Below are 12182 nucleotides of genomic sequence, written 5' to 3'. Positions count from 1 at the left end.
TTGGGCAGGTGGAAAGGGTGGCATTTAAGCCGCACGTTTTGAAAGAGAGTCATCCGAGTAAATAGGCGCATATCTTTTGTCTTTGCGTGCAAGGTAGGAGTTTGTAGCACAGTAGACGACCATAGACGCCCCTAGGTTATAGAGCATAATATTAATGGGCTACAATAAGTTGACAGACGGGGCAAGAGAGGAAGAGATGAAGAGATGACGCTTACGAGTAGAGGGAAAAGCTGTGTGGTAGTCGAGACGCGTTTAGGGAAGATAAATAGGTGTGGTAAAGGTCCCAAGGTCACCCAAAGACACCACCCGTATAAATTGGAGATATATGCCCAAAGGCCACCTATTTCAGTGAATCTGATGACACCAGTATTAACTCTGTCGACACACTCCATATGTATTCATTGTATAAGATTCCACGTGATAGTGTGGTAATTCCTGTCAGAGGCTCACTAGCACAACTTGAGACATGTCTTGCTTTCTATCTGTATTCTCGTATCTTTCTTTCTCCGCATCTATCGGATAGTTATCTAGATTCCCTTTATCATTTGGCTTCTATCAGGCCTGTTCCTTATCTCTCCTCCTTCTCCATGACATATGCTGACTCATCCGTTCGCCCATGAGCCTTGCAACGACACGTGTTTCTCAGCCAATCAGAGGCCCCGCTCGACCTGCCCTGTACACGCATTCTTCTCATCCCATAACTTTTTCGAGTCGAGAAAGCAGCGAACAAGTGGTGATATGTCCAGCCACAGCGCATCACCAATTCGACCAAGCCGATAATGAGCGTTACCACGCTTGTCGATACACGGCAGCAGAAGTCTTCAGGTCTGCCACCTTCCTGGCCTCCTCAAATGACCGCCGACACCTCTGCGACCGAGAAGTTCCCTACCCTGGACGATGACGACGCACTGATTGAACAGGAGAAGGAGAACGTTTTCTTGCCGTCCACAGTCAAGTACGCGGGAGAGCCGCTATGGCAGTCACGGAAAAACAGAGCATACTCACGGGGGGCACCATCGGCCGAGCGTTCACATCGTCCCCGGAAAAGCATCAGTGAGGCTCTGGGGTCGTTTAGGACCCGGGGAACAAGCGTTAGCGTAAACGCTCAGGAGCTGGCAGAGTCGTTAAAGGCGCCAATTTCCTATAAACTCATTGTGAGTGTGACCTGGAGAACCTCAGGAAGAAACTATGATAACGCCCGGTTGCTAATTGACTGGTCTCTAGGGTCTTTGCTTAGTCTGGTATATGACATCAGCGCTCACGAATACCTCGTCGAAATCTATCCTCATAGCACTTCCAAAACCTATCACGCTCACGATTGTTCAGTTTGCATTTGTATCAGCATGGTGTCTCTTTCTTGCATATCTCGCATCCGTCTTTCCGATGCTAAAAACTGCGGTTCCAGTCCTCAAAAACAAGATCCGATATCCCTCATACTCCATCATCTCGACAGCCCTACCCCTGGCTGGATTCCAACTATTAGGCCACATACTCAGTTCTATGTCGACCTCGCAAATACCCGTATCACTCGTTCATACAATTAAGGGGCTCTCGCCACTTTTCACCGTTCTTGCTTATCGTATCTTTTTCCGCATTCGATATGCCAGGGCCACCTACCTCTCTCTCGTCCCTCTCACTATGGGGGTTATGCTTGCCTGTTCAGCAGGGTTCTCAACAAACTTCTTCGGGATTATCTGCGCCCTTGCAGCAGCTCTTGTTTTTGTGGCACAGAACATCTTCTCAAAGAAGCTGTTCAATGAGGCCGCGCGTGCGGAGGCAGATGGCCAATCACCAGGGGACACAAAGCTAGATAAGCTCAACCTTTTATGTTACTGTTCTGGTCTCGCGTTCATCTTGACGCTACCAATCTGGTTCCTGTCTGAGGGTTATCCGCTGATGATCGACCTCTTGTCCTCTGGTTCTATCAGCCTATCAAACAAGAAAGGAGCCCTTGACCACGGCCCATTAACACTGGAGTTCATTTTCAACGGCGTCTTCCACTTTGCCCAGAATATCATGGCTTTTGTTTTACTGTCCATGATCTCACCAGTTTCATACTCAGTTGCTTCATTAATCAAACGAGTCTTCGTCGTCGTTGTTGCCATTGTCTGGTTCGGTAATTCCACCACCCCCATACAAGCATTCGGCATCGCCCTTACTTTCCTCGGTCTCTATCTATACGACAGGAACAAGCAGGACGATGCAGCAGACCGACGAGCCAATGCCGACCATTTCCATAAGAACAACACTATCCTTCCTCTTAGCAATGCTTCCAATGGCTCGGCCAAGGTCTGGAACTCGAACGGGTATACCTTCCCAACCCCCTCCGTGGGCGGATTGGGCATCCATCCTATGGATGTCAATGGGAAAAAGGAAGACGACAAGGCGAACGGTATCTCGAGGAGGAATAGTGTTGCTCGCCCATGGTTACCGCCAGGGACTAAGCAAGAATCGACATGGCAACCAGGTGATGCATCCTCACCGCCTCAGAAGTAATATATGTTCACGCTACCTATCATGTAATTTTCTCTTGTTGATTTTCATTTCCCTTCCCAAGGGTTCAAGGAGTTTAGAAGGGATTCGGGACATATTTTTTTCTGCTTCCCCTTATTCATTCTTGTTAATACTTTACTGTCTCTTTTAATTGCACGATACGGCGTCCTGCAGACGGCGAAACCCAACGCCTTTTGTTATTTTTGGTAATTCGGAGGATTGGATTTCAGAGGATTGGATAGAGTTTATATACCTTATAGCTCCTTTATTTGAGAGCAACAAAAAAAGATATATTAGAGAAACCATATGTCTATACAAAGTACTCCATACTTCCAATCGTCTCTCTCGAGTTAGTTACTTGACAATGTGTAGCATCCGTCGGTAAGGAACTGCTCCATAACAAGGCCAACAAGTCAGCCCTAGGGAGCTCCAGCTACGGTGCAGGGTCTGCTCTCGGATCACACTGTAGAGGAGGAAGGGCTGGCAGCATCTCCTAAGAGAACGTACCCTCCACCTACAATAATCTATGTCCGTTAGAAATGAGTTGGAGAAAGAAAGAAGAAAAGAAGAAAATCCAGAAAGATGCAGTTTTCAATTTATGTTCGCGGCGCCCAGTGCGGATGTTAAGTTAACCCGCGCCGTGACCATCAACCAATCATATACGGAGGATTTGAATGAAGCCAGAGAGGAAGCAAAAGAAGCAACAAATAAAGTCGAATCAAGACCGACGTCGAAGTCTTCATTGCATCGCTCGCAGCAGGCCATCGCTCCGTCACCCAAGCCTTCACGGTCCTCGACTCTCCCTTCATAGCGGTATCCTGTTTCTGATTAGGCTGCCTCCTTCTCTTTCTCGCCAGCTATGCGGCCACAATTGTTCCGTGTCGCCGCACGATCGAGGAGATGGACGGCCCTCAATTGCTCCCGTCCATTCAGCTCGACGGGCGCCAGACAGGCGGAAGTCGAAGTCACAATTGGTCAGTAGTTAGCATCTTTGGTCTCTCTGGATGGTTTGCTAACTTGTTGTTGATGTTTTTAGATGGCAAGAAGGTATCGATAGAAGGTATTATGCGCTCTCCCCACCGTGATCCCCAACGACATATTGACCGGACTATTTAGCTGGTTCCGCACTTATCCAGGCCTGTGAGAAGGCTGGTTCAACGGTCCCTAGGTACGTTTTTATCAATGATATATTTACTAGAACTAGATTGCTGATTTGTTATTGTAGATATTGTTACCACGAGTAAGTCATATTAAACCTTCATATAGCCGAGAAGAACACCGCTGAAACATTTTTCAAAGGAAACTATTGATTGCAGGAAACTGTACGATGATCTAATTCATTTATATATCACGTATGTTTTTGGCTTACGATTGTTTGTTTTAGGCCGAATGTGTCTTGTTGAAGTCGAGAGAGCCCCCAAGCCAGTCGCCTCATGTGCGTGGCCCGTTCAGCCCGGAATGGTGGTCAAGACGAACTCGCCTCTAGTACATAAGGCCAGAGAAGGTGTTATGGAATTTTTACTTGCCAACCATCCACTTGATTGCCCAATTTGTGACCAGGGAGGAGAATGTGATCTCCAGGACCAGTCAATGAGATATGGCGCGGACCGAGGAAGATTCCACGAAGTTGGCGGAAAGCGTGCTGTAGAGGACAAGAACATTGGTCCTTTAATCAAAACATCCATGAACCGATGTATCCACTGCACACGATGTGTTCGTTTCGCCAATGATGTGGCTGGTGCACCCGAATTGGGAACTACCGGACGTGGAAACGACATGCAGATTGGAACGTATCTCGAGAAGAACCTAGATTCTGAATTGTCCGCCAACGTCATTGATCTTTGCCCAGTTGGTGCATTGACTTCCAAGCCATATGCATTCCGCGCTAGACCTTGGGAGCTTAAGCACACTGAGAGTATTGACGTTCTTGATGCTCTTGGTTCCAATATCACTATCGACACTCGAGGAATGGAAGTTATGCGTGTTCAACCCAGGCTAAATGATGACGTTAATGAGGAATGGATTAACGACAAGACTAGATTCGCATGCGATGGCCTCAAGACGCAGAGACTCACCACCCCTCTCATTCGTCGGGATAACAAATTCGCACCTGCAACCTGGGAACAGGCCTTGACTGAAATTGGGAATGCCCACAAGACCCTGGCTCCCAAGGGCAACGAATTCAAGGCCATTGCTGGTCACTTGATTGAGACTGAATCTCTTGTTGCCATGAAAGACCTCGCCAATAAGCTCGGATCTGAAAACCTTGCCCTTGATCAAGCCGGTGGTAGCCAACCAATCGCCCACGGAGTTGATGTTAGATCTAACTACCTCTTCAACTCCAAGATCTTCGGAATCGAGGAGGCTGATGCCATGCTCTTGGTCGGAACTAACCCCCGTCATGAAGCCGCCGTTCTCAATGCCCGCATCCGTAAGCAATTCCTCCGCTCTGACCTCGAAATTGGCTTGGTTGGCGAGACCTTTGAGAGCACCTTCGAATTTGAACACCTCGGAACCGATGCTACTGCCCTGAAGACTACCCTTGCTGGAGCATTTGGAAAGAAGCTCTCTGCCGCAAAGAGACCCATGATTATTGTTGGAAGCGCCGTAGCAGAACACCCAGATGCCAAGGCAATATTTGAAACCATTGGATCCTTCATTGATAAAAACGCCGCTACATTTATTACCCCAGAATGGCAAGGATACAATGTTTTGCAACGCGTTGCGTCCCGTGGTGGAGCTTACGAAGTTGGTTTCACTACACCATCTACCGAAGTGGCCAATACCACTCCCAAGATGGTATGGCTACTCGGAGCCGATGAGATCAGCGAGGCTGATATCCCCAAGGGTGCCTTTGTTGTCTACCAGGGCCACCATGGTGACCGTGGGGCACAGCTTGCAGATGTTGTTCTGCCAGGTGCCGCCTATACCGAAAAGAGTGGAACTTATGTCAACACTGAGGGCCGCGTCCAAATGACTCGTGCAGCCACTTCCCTTTCCGGGGCCGCTAGGGAGGATTGGAAGATCATCCGAGCAGTTAGCGAGTTCCTTGGTGCTCCGTTGCCATATGACGACGTTGAAATGCTTAGAGACCGCATGGAGGAAATCAGCCCAGCCCTTCGAAGATACGATATCGTTGAGCCATCTTCTCTTGGCTCGTTGAGCAAGGTCCAATTGGTAGACCAGAACCGAGGCAGCAAAGCAACTGGTGCTCCCCTTAAGAAACCGATTGAGAATTTCTATTTCACAGACGTTATTTCCAGAAGGTATGACATCAACCTATTTTCTCATTTTTATAGTTTCTCTACCGTTCTATACCACTAACTTAACTACTTCCTAGCTCAACAACCATGGCAAGATGTTCTGCTGCCAAAGAAACCGGAAATCCAGAAACCAATTTTATGGCTCCTGGCGAGAGCTCGGCCACAGCCCAAGCCGTCCAGGGCTAATCTAAGATCTATCTACATACCCCATCTTCCTACCAACCTGTCCGTCCCCCTCCCAAGCATTCCCATGCCATGCCAAAACAACCTGATTCCATGTACTTTCTTGCGGTTCTAGGCGTTCCATTCTCCTTTGTCCTCGACTTTCTTATTATGTCTATATACATTCTAACTTCCTTTTTTACATCGTTCTATCCTTTTTTCCCATCCCGTCTTTGTGACCTGTAGTATCACCCACATAGCTGTCCTACCTTGCCATCTTGTTGTGCTTGTCCATGTGGATAGAAAAGTGGCTCTTGTTTTGCGTGGCAAAGGGGAAAATAAAGGGGGCCAGGGCAGCCGATGCAGAAGGGGCTTTGTTTTTTATACAACTTGGGGCCGACTAATCTAGAGATAACCCTGTACAAGAGAAAAAGAAAGACGAGATAACTACTATTTTACTCCGTACTTCATCAATTCATGATTTTATCATAAATGTTCCATGATAAACTCCGCCTTCTTTCAGGCAGCAACAAGGCCGGGAAACTTCCAAAACGAACGTCGTTACAGTTCATCATCCTCCGAGTCTGTTTCACCGTCCTCATTGCTTTCAACAGCTGGTTTCGAAGCAGCTCGTTTCTTGCCGAACGGCAATTCTCGCGGAGGTGGCGGCTCCGTAACTTCGGGCCTTGCAGACAATGCACGCGTATTCCGCGTCCTGTTAGCACCCGAAGTCACAGCAGTTGTCGTCTTGGGACCTTTTTCTGACTTTCCGCCCTTCTTTGGAGCCGGGGCATGAGGCACCTCATCGTCTATTTCCGATGCTGTCTCATCCTCGAGGGGCTCGGGTGTGTCCTGTCTTTCATCTGTGGTACTGCTGCCCTCGTCCACGTCAGCAGTAGCGTCTTTCTTGTCAATGTCCATTGCATCAAAACCGTCATCACTCTCCGATTCTTCGGGCGGCGGTTCATCTGCCTTTCGTTTCGATCGTCTACTCGCGGCCGGTTTGCGGGTTTGTTTCCGTGGTACTTCTGTTGTAGCTGCTTCTTGTTCTAGTTGCACGACTACATCCCGTTAGCGGTTAGATACCTGAACAAACAACATAACAGGTATTGTAAACCAACCTGTATCCGGGTTCTCCTTGGCTTTTGTTATCAGACGCTGTTGACTTCTGATCTTGGATTTCTTCTCATTTAGAAGACCAACAAATTTCCCAATCAACTGCTCATCGTGTCGGTTCTTGGTTTCGATGAAATCTTCCAACTGAGCTTTCAACTTATTAATCGTTTCCTCTGCTTCGCGATATTTTGTTTGCAAGTTAGAAACTTGTTGTCCTAGTGTCTTCGCCTTGGATACGGCCATTCCGGTCCACTCGAACAGTTCAATTGCTTGCTCATCGTCCTGTTTCAAGACGACAGTTCCTAGTTTTTGCTAACGCCGGGTTGTTGTTAGTAGCAAACGCAGGGGGTTTGGTCAAACCGTTTATTAGGGCATACCGTGATTGAGTCAATCCGTTTCCTCAAGGTAATATGTAGCTCCTTGTTTTCTTCATTGTCATCTCCTTGTACTGCTGCCAGGACTTCTAACCCGGAGATCCATTCTGCGTTTGTGTCGGACTCAGGCATCCGATCAAAGCAATAGGAGAGAACTCCGATCCACTCATCGTCATCACCCCGGTAGTTTTTGGCTCGTAGCTTCTTGATTCCGTTCGACCTCACTAGAATACATATAGTTGTGAGACAACGTTGCCGCCATGCAAAAGCAATTTGCCATGCCAAAGAAAGGGAGATAAGGCTTACGGGATCCAATGTATGGGTTTTCGCCCTCGGTTCCAACAAGCTGCAAGTCCAAGTCAGAAGTCCCAGACTTTGATACCTTGATCAGAGCATAGTCTCCGGAACTATCACTTCGGGGAATACGAAGGATGCTATCCTGAGACATTGCTAACAGCAACGCAACACAAGCTATTCGATCAACAAGCTGAGGGAAATTGAATGGTAGCTCCAAACATAAGACAAGAACGGAGGTGCCAGATGGAGTTGTTGTTCAATAGTCTATAAAGTAGTCTGTTGTAGCTGCTGCCTAGAGCGGCGATAAGGACGGTCACATGACCGATAACAGCAGCGGCCCACCCACGACGTCCACGCAAAGGACAAGGCGGCGAGAGAGCTCGACAGAAGCCAGAGAGAAGCCATAGAGAAGCCAGAGAGAAGCCACAGACGCGCCAGGAGAGCGAAAGACGGGGCTAGAGTGCATAAATTGGGTGCTACTTGGGTACATGCCAGCTTAATACTCGGTGAGAGCTTCACCGGGACACTGCAAGTCATCCAATTGCCTGTGGACAACGCTGACACTTTTAATCGCTGGCCAGCACCAACCCTGCCCAACGACGCCCAAGAAAAAAATCAGCCAGTGAGCAGTGCTGCGTATTCACCGTCTCCCCTGTGATTCGGCCTTGCCATTGAGCCCCCAGCTCAAGGATTAACAGCTACTGCAAGCTCCAGCGCCGCTGCTGCGCTCCCCTGGAGCCAAGTGTTGCTGTCGTCTGTTGTCGGCGGCTGAGTCAGCTGAGCGCGTCGCAAAGCGCGGCCCTCTTAGCCGCATCGCTTAGCTGTCCAGAACCAGCTTAGGCGCCTTCTGGGCCCCCAACCTCCCTTCTTCCTTACCTTCTCGCCCAAGGGTCTGTATCAGACACGGCCGCAATCTTGTCTGAGACACCCTGTCCTCCAGCCCCTGATATTTCAACTCCTTTCGCTCGTTCCAAGGGGCCATTCCCCCTTTACCCATCACGACGCTCTCGCCACTGTTCAAACCCGGGGACAACGATCGCGTGCGGACCCTGCTTCCTTCTTTTTCTTCTTTTTTCCTTCTCCTCCTTGCCGCGCCCTTTTTCGAACGCAACCACCATTCCGTCGACCCATAACTCTGCGCCCGCCTGTCCCGTCTTTCACCCGTTTCGACGTACGGAGTATATAATATATTCCAGAAGCCACAATTGGGCCAGAGGGCGCACCTTCTGCGGGAAACTCTTCGCGAGTTCTTCTTCATGAAGCCTCCGCCGTCTTGCCGGAAAATTCGGTGGTCATGGAGTCCGGTATGGACGCTTTAATCATGCACAAGCCGAGAGAAGCAGAGATCGAGTGCTGGGACGATGACGAGGATTTACACTGTGGTGATGGCATTCAGTTGCGTACAGTCTCTGCTACCACGTCGGTTACAGGGTCTTCCGCTCGCCCGTCAGGCCACCGTGACTCGATCTCGTCTCGACGCTCCTGGAGGTCAGACCGTGATTCGAACTTGGGTGATGATGAAAGTTGGCAGCTATTGCTCAATCCGAGTGATGACTCGCCCAACCAGGACGCAATTGTATCAGCAAAAAATGCTGGGATACCCATTCCGGCAGATATACCAACCTCCGCATTGCTTGGGGGGTCAATAAAGAGGCTGGGTGGCCGGAAACAACGAGCCATTGTGGGAGACGACTGGTTGGAGGATCTTGACCTTTCAGTTTTTGAAGCAGGGCCCAAGGTCAAACTATACCATGACACTACAGCACCCGATTCACTGCTTCACTTGGACTCTTTGCCTGCTCCCAACTTTGACAAACAGGTAGATACCCATCCATTTGTCCTCCATGACCTTGTCAAATTTCGCGACACAGAAGAGGACATGTTGTTTGGTGACGTTTCCACCATTAAAATTACCAAAACTCGGTCCAACCAGCCCACAAACGCTCCCACGAGGTTAGATTCGCGAGAAAAAGATGACGATTTCGAATCCGAATTAGTCTTGCCAGACGATGGTACACCCCTACGCCTCTCTCAGCGTCGAGACATGTCCCTAACTTCCGATTTTCTAACTGATGATTTTGACACCGAGTGGGCGGAAGGCAGTATTGGCGTCCGTTTCGGAGGCACTCGAAGAGATGGTCGCTCCAACCGCAGCTCATCTGTAGGAGCACTCAGCCCGAGCATGTCCAGCTGTCTGACTATTGAAAGTGAAGACGATGGCATTGATGGATTAATACTTCCCGATGGGCCCCTAGACCTTGAAAAGTCGCTTCAAAAAAGGGCCAGGCTACAATCGCCGCCTCCTGGTATTCCAGAGACACCTACTGAACAACAAGCCACCCCTAGCAATAAAAGCCCCAAACACGTTGAACCAACAAACGATGATTTCTTTTCTGGCATTGAAATAGGGGATGGCGAAGCCTTTGACGCTGGAAAGTTAACCCTTAACCGGAATGTCAAACGAAGAATTGAACCACCATCGACCCCCCCGCGACGGGGAGCCACAAGCATTACGTTCACCAATAAGGCTCCTACTGCTGGGACTCGAATACCCCGACTCTCCGCTCATGAAAGGCCGCATTCCACCTACTTAGAGCCTGTTTCCGAAAGCGGTGCGCCTGTATCCCAAACACCAAGGCGTCCTCACTCTCGTCTAAGCGGGCACGCAACCCATTCATCATTAACAAATATCCCGTTACCAAACTCGTTAGCATCAAGTCTTTCACCGCCTAGTCGACGAGGAGTTGGAACTAGATCCTCTAAAGAAGTGTTGCGAGGTGACCTCGCGAATACAAACGCTCAAATACTCAAGCCCAAGCGCTCGACACCTGTCATACGTCCTTCGTCAGCTGGCACTACTGGTTCCCAAACCCAAGTTTCGCCATCCAGGCAGGCCAGCTATAGTAAACCAGCAACCGCAGCTCGTCCCAAAACACCAGTTGACCGCCATGCAACTGAGACTCGTCTTCATTCTCAACGTCGACCTCAGGTCCCTTTTCTCCCAGCAGGCGTATCGCCTAGCCAATCTCACCATGTCAGCGTTAAATCCAGTCGACATTTCCGTCGAACAGACTCGGAAAGCTCGGGGGATATGCTTATAAACCCTAGGTCGACATCCAGGTCTTCAAAGCGAACGCGGTATGACAGTTCCGGTCGGCCCTCCAGCTATTCGGGGGATACTATTTCTGCTACCGCAAAGCAAACCATCACAAAACCAACCCGTCGGAAAAACTTTGGCGACGGCACGGAACTAGACATATTTGATGATCTTCCAACATCTGCATCTCTAGAAAGTAGATTTATCAAAGCCCCCATCAAACGCGGTGCTCCACGTTCTCTTCGAAGCAAATTAAGTCAGTCACACATTATTGCACCAAGAACGGATACCCCAGTCCCATCCACAGTACCAACAAGCCCGCCAGTACAAGACTCAACGCCTCGGTTTGCCCGCGACACAAATGCATCGAGGAATGCACGCGAGCAGCGCATAACGTCAATGGGCAACAATCTGCATGGCGGTCAACTCACTTCTGCGAACCTTAACTGGAAATCACAGCCTGCCAATCGGCCATTGGCGAGCCCTTCTCTCACGCGGAGCCGTCATGGTCATAAACGTTCCCTCAGCCGGCCCCATCTCATCAAACCAATGGGTAATGGGGTTCACGATGCTAAAAGTCAGTATTCCAACACACTTTAGTTCATTCTTCCATTACCCAGCTTTACTAATTCGACTCCATAGATGTCAAAGGTATGCAATATAATCCTGCACTCTACAGGTGGGAAGGCAATGAGAATGCCACAGCCGTCTTCGAGGCGCCGTCGACGCCTGCACATTTGAAACCATCCCCTGCTCTAATCTCCAATGTTGGAGGTATTTCAGGGTCCCAGGTGGTTGGTGGAATGGTATTCGACCCCCAGCGAATGTGCTGGCTCAAGGCCCCCAACTCCCGGCCAGGCAGTAAATCTGGGCCTTCCCTATCCGTTGACGAAGAAGAAGACGTTTTTGCCGGCTTTGATGATCTCGAGGATCACCCTCGAAAGTCCATTACAGCCGTCTCCAGTGCCCCGTCATCTCCCAGCTGTGTTGAGGCAGACGCCGCAAACCTGGATGACAAAAGCGGCGGTGAATCATCGGACGAATGGGCAATTACGGAAGAGTTTGATGTTGGACCTGAGTTCATCAGGCGGCAGCGTGCTGAGGAAGAAAAATGGAGGCGAAAAGTTGGCAAGTGGATAAATGAAGACCGAGCCAGACTGGGGGATGAATGGCGCTGGGCTATTCGCAACCTAGTCGGCAAGGGCAAAGTTGTATGAAACGACTTGCCCAAACCGCTAATCCTGCTTTATTCATATACCCTTTATCCTATATCATTTTATATTTTGGAGGTGACGGTTGCTTCGATACCTCAGAGTACCAAATACCCACGATAGAATTGCGAAGCGAGATTTTGCGTTTATGTTGTGCTGTTTTCTCCTC

The 12182-nt window shown here is 49.4% G+C and overlaps 4 protein-coding genes across 4 annotated transcripts; 3 read left to right on the top strand and 1 right to left on the bottom strand.

Moving 5' to 3' along the window:
• Positions 1 to 779: 779 nt before the first annotated feature.
• On the top strand, positions 780 to 2496 carry MGYG_04162 (triose phosphate/phosphate translocator; the record flags this gene model as incomplete). Its single annotated transcript, XM_003173940.1, has 2 exons — positions 780 to 1154; positions 1225 to 2496. 2 exons carry the CDS (start codon positions 780 to 782, stop codon positions 2494 to 2496), a joined length of 1647 nt encoding a protein of 548 aa, XP_003173988.1.
• An 856-nt stretch (positions 2497 to 3352) lies between these two features.
• On the top strand, positions 3353 to 5942 carry MGYG_04161 (NADH-ubiquinone oxidoreductase subunit; the record flags this gene model as incomplete). The annotated part of the gene is made up of 7 exons (XM_003173939.1): positions 3353 to 3467; positions 3530 to 3553; positions 3610 to 3661; positions 3719 to 3733; positions 3793 to 3815; positions 3878 to 5759; positions 5834 to 5942. The coding sequence occupies 7 exons, from the start codon at positions 3353 to 3355 to the stop codon at positions 5940 to 5942; spliced, it is 2220 nt and encodes a 739-aa protein (XP_003173987.1).
• Positions 5943 to 6479: 537 nt separating this feature from the next.
• MGYG_04160 (hypothetical protein) lies at positions 6480 to 7856 on the bottom strand (the record flags this gene model as incomplete). Its single annotated transcript, XM_003173938.1, has 4 exons — positions 6480 to 6979; positions 7040 to 7346; positions 7412 to 7632; positions 7715 to 7856. The coding sequence occupies 4 exons, from the start codon at positions 7854 to 7856 to the stop codon at positions 6480 to 6482; spliced, it is 1170 nt and encodes a 389-aa protein (XP_003173986.1).
• A 1143-nt stretch (positions 7857 to 8999) lies between these two features.
• MGYG_04159 (hypothetical protein) lies at positions 9000 to 12019 on the top strand (the record flags this gene model as incomplete). The annotated part of the gene is made up of 2 exons (XM_003173937.1): positions 9000 to 11379; positions 11445 to 12019. The coding sequence occupies 2 exons, from the start codon at positions 9000 to 9002 to the stop codon at positions 12017 to 12019; spliced, it is 2955 nt and encodes a 984-aa protein (XP_003173985.1).
• Positions 12020 to 12182: the final 163 nt, after the last annotated feature.

The sequence above is a fragment of the Nannizzia gypsea genome, genomic scaffold, assembly GCF_000150975.2.
Source record: "Nannizzia gypsea CBS 118893 supercont1.3 genomic scaffold, whole genome shotgun sequence".
NCBI classification, from domain to species: Eukaryota; Fungi; Ascomycota; class Eurotiomycetes; order Onygenales; family Arthrodermataceae; genus Nannizzia; species Nannizzia gypsea.
This window is presented reverse-complemented; position numbering and strand designations above follow the sequence as displayed.